At 30.8% G+C, this 9,174-nt stretch overlaps 1 protein-coding gene across 1 annotated transcript; it reads right to left on the bottom strand.

The window, feature by feature from the left end:
- Positions 1-2,054: 2,054 nt before the first annotated feature.
- LOC102578163 (uncharacterized) lies at positions 2,055-3,303 on the bottom strand. The gene has a single exon (XM_006341140.2). It carries the CDS (start codon positions 3,087-3,089, stop codon positions 2,265-2,267), a length of 825 nt encoding a protein of 274 aa, XP_006341202.1. The 5' UTR covers positions 3,090-3,303; the 3' UTR covers positions 2,055-2,264.
- Between the last annotated feature and the right edge of the window lie 5,871 nt (positions 3,304-9,174).

Below are 9,174 nucleotides of genomic sequence, written 5' to 3'. Positions count from 1 at the left end.
TCTTTCCCCCCCCCCCCCCCCCACCTCCCTCCCCGGAGACAGAGGTGGATCTAGTTCTTTAGTTGTAAATTCGTATGTACCTAATAATTTTGGCTCAGAGCATAAAAATTATGTGTTAAGAATTCATTAAATAAGTACAAAAAACATTTTCTGATTCAATAAATCAAATAGGCTATAGTAGAATTCTGAACTCAAACTCATAATATTAAAATGTTAGAATCCGCCCTTGCTGCGATACAACACTAAAAGCATGTAGAACAAAGAACAAGGTAAGAATAGCTCACAACATGTGTAAATTAAATGATAGGAGGAGGGGGGAAAATATTAATGGTAAAAAATATGCTTATACAAAATTTGTGTACATTACAATATACATATGTACATAATTGAGGGAATGTATGTGTAATATATAAAACATAGAGGCTTGAATACTAGGTCACTAAAATATATGATATAGGGAGGCACATTATATTCCATGATTTTCTTTAAATCCTCATCTCCTTCATTCATTCCATATCATTAATTACATATAAAGTAGGTGAAGTAACCTAGCTATAATAATTATACATTCAAAGCAACAAAACAAAAAGGGTCTTAATTAAATCCCCTGAGTCATGATGTGATAATATTCTTTTTGACAATTAAAAAAATAGTATTATACATATATACATGATACTTAAATGGATTGATTCCCTTGTAGTTGGTGACAATTTTGGAAGGATTTGGGGAAAAAAAGTGGAAGAAGAGAACACAAGTATATGGCTTTATTATGTTGAGAGTACTGATCTTAACTGTAAAAAAGTTGTGACACAGATCTGGATGTGATAATAATACAAGAAAAAGGGAATCCATGTTGTATTGTATCTGACTTATATATAGGTGTCATTAAAAAATAAATAAATTATGTGTATGTCTACTAGTTTTATTTTGTACTGACAGAATGTCAGTGAGGTATTATTGATGAATGGGAAAAAGAGTTCACTGCATTCCATGCAGTTTTTAGTCAGTTTCTTGATTCTTCACCCCATTTAGGTTGATCACCAACCCACCCCAGTGGTGGAGCCAGGATTTTCAACAAGGGAGTTCAAAATCTGAAAAAATAGACACACGAAGTAGCTAAAGGGGGTTCGACATCTACTATATATATATACCTAAAAAATTATTTTAACCATATAAATCATATAATTTTTCACGGTCAAAATAAGTGATTTTAGCCCTTATGAAAAGAAAACTGATTTTTGAACTATTTTCACGCTCATCTCACATCGAGGTACTATAGAAGAACAAATATTTTTTTAGAAAATGACTTCCATCGTAACAAACAGACTCTTAAGAAGAAGAATGAAAACCTTTTTTCTTTTGCCACCTTAAAAATCTTTCTCTAATTTGTTATGATTTCTTAACCTCAAATATCTGTTCAATTGTTGATTTTTTTTATCATAATTAAGGAAGTTAATACACTTCTTGCATTCAGAAGACTCTTAATAAATAAAGAGAAAATAAAGATCATTAATTTGTAGGCAGACTAGTAAAGCAGCCCTAAATATACACCCTTGAGCTTGTTTCTTAAACTAAAAGTTAAACTTCTTGTTTTAACTTTCTAGTAATCATCAATCAAACAGTTTGTAATTGTTGAAGTGTTTGATCATCTCATATGAAAACCTGAGTCGTCATCAGAAAGTACTAATCATCAATGAACCAGTTTGTAACTATTGAAGTATGTGAGCATCTCATATGAAAACCTGAGTCGTCATCAGAAAGTACTAATCATCAATCAATGTGTAACTATTGAAGTGTGTGCGTGACTATCTCATCTTAAAACTTAAATCAGAAAGAAAATATTTTTATTTACTTAATTATATTTTCACACGGTATGTATCATGATTTGAGAACTCGACAAATTCCTTCATCTAGACACCTAGAATTCATCGATCATCTTGTTTTAACTTTCTTGGAGATACCTATATGCAAATAGCATAAAATCCATAAATCCAAAGTTTATAAGTTACACAAACAATATATTTGACAAGAGAACTTCCTCATACTTAGTGAAATGTTTGAAGCCTTTCATAATATCTTTAAGTCATTCTTACACTCTTCAAGTTTAGCTTAAAATTATCAGAAAACAAGTAAAGATAGAAAGAAGAGAGGAAGAGTGAAACATACAGAAAGAAATGAACAAGAGACCACAAGTTGTTGTTGTTGTTGTCATCATAAGAGTTGTATTTTTTTGTTTGGCCAAATTCACTTTACCTTTGGATTTTTCATAGCTTCAACTCAAGATCCAATTCTTCTATTGCACTAGGGATCCTTTCAAGTGCTTCTGATTGGGGACGACACCTTTCGATTGATGAACTTGTTCTAGGGAAGAGATTTGCAAATGAAATGTTATCTTCTTGATCAACTTTCCTCCTTTTGCAATTAGTTTCAACAATATGGTCATGTTTTGTCCTAAAGCTTGAGTCTATCATGACTTCAAGATTCCTCTCTTGATCTTTCTTGAAATCTATAGATTTCAACTTCTTCTCCTCATCATTTTTCACACTAGAGAGACAAGAATATTTGTCAGCCACCAAGTTTGACCATGATGAAGACAAGTTATTCTTTTTCTCTTCTTGGACAATTGATGAAAAGTAAGAATGATGATGAGTTGCTAAGGTCTTTTGAGAAGAAACCCTAATTGGAACCCCAGAGGCAGAGTCAGAATTAGGGTTATACATAAAGGTACAAATTTGAGAAGGGTATTGAACATGTCTATTGTGATGGTGATTAGGAGGAAGAGGAGGAGGAGGAGCAAATACTGGATGATCATGACCACTTGGACTATTAGATGGAGGAGATTGTTTCATTCTTGCTCTATCTCTTCTATGAACATTCATATGGCCACCAAGAGCTTGAGCTGACCTAAATTCTCTTCTACAAAAGCTACAAGTATAAGATCTTGGTGGCCATATGCACCCTCCAAGTGCTCCAGATGCATCTTCAGCAAAAGCTTGCTCCTCCCAAGAATCGCCATATGATGAAGGATTCTTTGATAATGTCATGTCATGTTTTCTCTTTGTGCTCATCCAATATCTTGATTGTTCCATTTCACCTCACAAATATTCTTGAAAACGAAGAATCAAGGGATAAACAAAGTTGTGAAGCCAAGAATTTGACTAAAAGAAAAAGCTACAAGAGAATAATATTGTAGGGAATAGATGAAGAAGACATCAAATGAAGGATATTGAGCCAAAAGTTGTTTAAGTTAGGGAAGAGGAAGGTGGAGTGGTGGGTACTCTATAGACCCTCTCATGCAGCTACTCTTTTGTTTTTAGTCGGCCTTCATATATAGAAATAGTAGAGGAAGACCTATTTAGTACTATGCATTACTTTGTTTTTAAAAGGTTTATAATTGTTCGATATCCAAAATTTACTGACCAGACTAATTCAGATTAGCTCATCAATATGATCTATATGAAGAGGATTCACTTACTACCGGGAGGTTCGCTTGAATATGAACTTTTGTCCAATTAAGAATGGATGAATTACATCCATCACACCACAATCCTTAATAATATCATGCATTCACGGAATTGGAGCTAGTTAAGAGTTATAGTTTTAGAGTTTGAAAGAAATCAATTGTTTCGATCAAAACTCTATATTCATCTTATAAGATTTACATAGTCATATAAATAATTTATTCAGAATTCAATAAAATCATTTTTCCTATAATACATAACTCATAAATTCCGAATTTTGAATCCAGATCTTATTAGTGGAAATCTCCCTAGTGGGGTGTAGTGGGGTCCTTATATATGACCATTGTACGGTGTGAATGTAAACTGAGATAATCTGAATTTTACTCATTTACTTAACTGTCACAAGAGATTTTTGTTTTGACAATTATCAAGTACTCTTAGAAGAAAAATAATAAATTATAGTAGCTGTACATATGCTATATATTCCTATAAACTCTATGCTTTAGAGCTAGTTTTTCACATATATATAAAATTGCTATTTTTAGGAATTTAAAACTAAAGTTAATTAGCAATTGTTTTGAATTATATGTACCCTTAATATTAACGAAGTAAAAAAGAATTTTCGCCAAATAATTCACTTAGGCTTTCACTTTCCGGGCGGAGGCAGCATATAATGAGGGGGTTCATCCAAACCCCCTCGGCGAAAAATATTACTATTTATACATGGTTAAAAATATTTTTTAGGTATGTATAATAGATGTCAAACCCCCTTCCACTAATTCGTGTGTTTACTTCTCAGATTATGAACCCCTTATTAAAATTTCTAGCTCCGCCACTGCTTTCCGTGGTGATGAAGGATTTGACAGAGACCCTTACCCCTACCTTATAGCGTAAAAGAATAGCTACAAATAGAGGGAGGGAGGGGGGGGGGGGGGGGGGGGGGGGGGGGGGGGGGGATAAAACGAAAAACCAAAACATTAACATAGACAAAATATTATGTATCTAAATTCTATGCCATTATTGTGACTTTTAGGTAACACAACATATAATATTAAAGCATGTTTAAGTTTAGATTCACACAAAAAAGATATTAGAGCAGGCAAAGATCTTAAGATAGAATCTCACCACTACATATATTAAAAAGAATTTTCACATGTTTTGGCTCATGAAAAAGAACCAGGCTTGTATGTGAGGGGAGTTTTGAGTCTACAATTAAATGATAAAAGTATGTTTTTTCTAACAATTTAAGCTTTTAGATGAGAAAGTTACACACTTCATCAGAATTGAGATTAATCTATCATAAACTAAGCTCTTTTTGCAAATAAACATGTTAGATCAAGAAATTTAACAAGACATGACAAAGGGACCCCCACCCCCGATCAAGGTTTTATTTGGTTTTTGATCCGTTAACGTCAAATTCAAAGCACAAACAAAATTACTTAATAGTTAGGGATATAGGATAAACCATATTTGCATCGATATAATTCGAATGCAATAAAGGTTATTGGAATTGACGTATGATAGCTATAAATAGAGGTGGTCTATTTAAGTTGTATGAGTGCGAAAAAGAAAGTTCTAGAGTGTTCAAGTAAACAGTGTAGCTGAAACAAGCAACAAGTGAGTGATCAAGTGAAAAATAAGAGAAAGCAACAAAGAGAGTTGTTAGATTATGAGTGCAAGAAATATTATGAGTAAGAATTGTAAAATCGAAGCGAATCTTTACTTTACTATAATAATATTCAAGTTGTGAGCAATCAATTTTACCCATAAAAAAATATTCTAACATTCATGGTAAAACACAAAATTTCTGATAGAGAGTGTTCTTTTTGTTTTATTTTATTTCAAAGGGCTAAGCATATATTGCATATACAATACTTACACAATTAATTGGTAGGATTATTCTTTGATTAATAATTTGGACAAACTCACATCTTGCACAACAAAATTTATCAGAATTGTTCCCTATTCCTAGCAAATAAATAACGTATTTTAGGCATAATTATATTAAGGAATATTTTTTTAAGCCTTAAACATAGGAAACATGTTGGTCACAAGATCAAGAAAAACAGGATCATACGTTAACGATAATTCTCAATCAATCAAATATCTAAGAAACATTCGATTTTTTTACTTTGACCTAAGATGAAATGGTTAATGATCTAAGCAACAGATTTCCAAAAAAAATTAAATGAAATTAAATATAAATATTTTTGGGGTGGGGTGTGGTGGGGGTGGGGGGTGGGGGGGATAATGGGATCCATGGATGCCTTCATGATGATTGAAAGAATAAAATTTGAGCAGAAGATTTCATTTTTAATCATGAGAATGAATTAATTGTTATAGTTTTGTAGTGGACAAAATATTTTAGGTAGGTTAGGTTTTGGGTTGTGTCCCTATTTATTAGAAAAAAAGAAATCAAAAAATACATAACTTATTTTATTATATTCTCTAAAATTTTCTATCATTTGAAAAAATTACAAAAATCTCCATTCTTTCCTATTCTCGGATACATTACTTTACGCAACGTTATTGATCAGATACATCACTTTTTGCGATGTATCGGTTGAATAGATCATACATCACTTTATGCAATGTATCAGTCATATACATCAATTTATGTGATGAATCGAGACGTTGAGTGATGTATCCGAAATCAAGACGCGATGTATCAAGACGTTTTGGGATGTATTCGGATTCTATCAAATTTAAGGAATTTTTGTAATTTAAAAAATAGTAGGAAAAGAATGTAATTAGCTCTTACCACTATGAAATTTGTATAAAATTCCCTTATTTATTTCGTACACAAATATTTATATGTCTTCAAACACATCAATATTATTCTAACTTCCATAACAACCATTCTATTTAATTGTTGGAGCTGAAGTGCTGAATAATACTATATTTAATTTATTTATGTACATACTTGTAGCATTATATAAAAATATAGCGTTATAAATAAAAATTACTCCATCTTGAAAGGTATTACGTCTAGAAATATAAATTGTTGGGTAATGCATTCATTCATTTATATGGAGAGACCTAAATGATGTATTGAGAATAGTCCAGGATCATAGTCATGATCAAACATGTCATATAGTTATGATCAAACATGTCATTTGTTTGATAAACTTACTTAACAAATAAAGCTTGCACATTTTTTTTTTATAACTTTTGATAACGATGGTACATCTTAATAAGTGTGTGTTATCAAAGCTAATGTCATTGATGGGTTCGATTCCTTAGAACAACATATTGCATGTGACAGGTATTGGGGGTAGGGGTGGGATTGAGTTGTTGGATATTGCTAACATCTGGTAAATTTTGATCCGGCATAACAATAAGTATTCATGTTTATAACCTTTATCAAGTCTGAACAATTGTCGATCACTAGATCAATCGATCTGCAATCTTCACCTTGGACCACAAACACAAATCATTAGATCAGAATATTATCATTAAGTACTCCAAAGAATCAAACATAGTCAATCAAAAACTTGCATATTTTTCTGACATATATAAACAAGTTTAAGCATATAATGAAATAAATGCAAATTTTATTTTTAAATAAAATGAAAGTGAAACAACTAATAAGACCAAAACAACTATAGCCGCCCTCATCAACCCCTATTTGTCTCATTTTTTTGTGCCACTATTAAATTTGTCATGTATGTGTATGTCTCACAAAGCTTATCCAACATAAAAATGTGCATCTTTAGAATCCAATATGTCTTTATGGTAATTAAATTATAAGATTATAAATAATCTAATCTTACTAAGTATGTCACTTCTACTAAATTACATATACTAAACATTTGAACAACATCTTTTAAAGTCAGAAATCCATGTGATTTTAATATTTAGCCAGCAAGTACATGATTGATTAATAGTGCCAATAACAAAAATACAAAATAGGACAGTCAAACTACAAGTGCCTTATATTGGCTTGACTTAAAAGCATCTTTTTTATGTAGAGTTTGTTTGAAGGTCCCTAAAGTGATTTGATTCTATTCATGCATGTTTTATTATCACAATTATTAATTTTTAGTCGATTATTAAAAAATAAATTAAGAGCTAATAACTTATTTTATAAGGTTTTTTTGCCTAATTGCTCCAATGAACATGTTTCAAGTTTGTCATCTTTGGTTATAACTATTCGAAGATCGTTTTATTTTTTAACTTTTTGTTAGATAACATCTCTAGCTAGAGAAAGGTAAACAAATTTTATTTGTTTCTTCTCTTTTTTGTATCCTCTTGACTAGGGACTTAAGTACTAGTACGAGTCAATTGAGTGTGAACGGATAATAATAGATCAATTTTAAAAAATATTTACACAAAATATCTAGTTTCACAATCTTTTTATATATATGATCTTAAATGTCAATTCTCACCTAGTGAACTAACTTTTAAAGTTGAATTCGGCTCTATCATATATAGTTATATCCATCCTAATCATTGTTCAGTTGATGTTGGGTCCAGTCTTATATTATTCACACTCCAGATGTACAGTCCTGAGTCTAACAAGGGAGCTAGGGAGTGTTGAGTTTCACATCGGTGGGCTGAGAAAAAATTGATCTCTTTATATGTTCTTGCCTCTTGGTCTATCCTGAATACCCTACGATCTAATTTTTGGAGTTGAGTTTTATCCCAAGTTCATATTTTATCAAGGAGTACTATATGTGTATTTTATTAAACTAAGAAATGTACTATATGTGTATTATTATAGTTTAATTAATGCTACATTCCAAATTCCCACCATATTTGCTAAGGATATCTGACAAGAACAACCCAACTAATTAAGAGTGGGGGTCCGTCTGAAATGATTAGAAATTAGACAAATAGAAGACTATTTCTGTAGTAATAAAGTGTTTACCAAAAAAAAAAGTAATAAAGTAATTAATCAGCACATATTGTACAAATTATCTAAGAATATGGACTACAAATATGTACATACAAAATACACCTTTTTTCTATAAATTTTAAGGAGTCCATTCACACAATTCACCTCTATTTAATTTATAGTACCAAACACTATTTATTTCATTCCATTGTATATATCCGTTACCTTTAATAACTATGTTTAAATATTTTTAGTCTAGTTGGAAAAAACAATTGAAATTTATTTGAACATAATTTTAATTATTTTTCCATGATGCATTAATGTATTCCATAGTTCCAAGCCATTAAAAGCTCATAATATGCTTCTAAAATAGTTTTCAAACATCTAAATATGAATTGTTGCATATATAAATGATGGAACTGATCAATGGAAGAGATTATTAGGATTTAGTTAGATTTTTTTTTTCAAATTAATAAAAAATATAGTCTCAAGAGATTATATATAATTTTGGAAATCAATAAAACGTTAGGTAGGATCGAGAGTGGAGAATCAAGCGTGGCGCAAGTTGTGTAAGAGACGTTAAAGCTTCAGAATATCACTTATAAAACTTATTTTCCCTACTCATATTAGTGTCCTTTCATATTCTTAAAAAAAAAAAAAAATTCCTAACGAAAATAGTTTGTATTAAACATGAAAAAATTGAAATACATTTCATTGTCCAAACACACAGACACCCTAATATAATTTAAGGAATTGAAGAGAGGATCAAAGCAAGTTGACCAAGTTGTTTCTAAATCTTAACTCCAACTAAAAAAAACAATTATGGCTCTTAATGACTTAATTAATCCATATTTAGACAAAATTAACAATATTCAA

The sequence above is a fragment of the Solanum tuberosum genome, unplaced genomic scaffold (genome assembly GCF_000226075.1).
Source record: "Solanum tuberosum cultivar DM 1-3 516 R44 unplaced genomic scaffold, SolTub_3.0 scf00021, whole genome shotgun sequence".
Taxonomy (NCBI): Eukaryota; Viridiplantae; Streptophyta; class Magnoliopsida; order Solanales; family Solanaceae; genus Solanum; species Solanum tuberosum.
Note: the sequence above shows the minus strand (reverse complement) of the source record. Positions and strands in the feature narration are given on the sequence as shown.

What these genes read in the sequence shown, in the direction of transcription:
- LOC102578163 (XM_006341140.2), bottom strand. Translation starts at nt 3,089, where the DNA reads ATGGAACAATCAAGATATTGGATGAGCACAAAGAGAAAACATGACATG.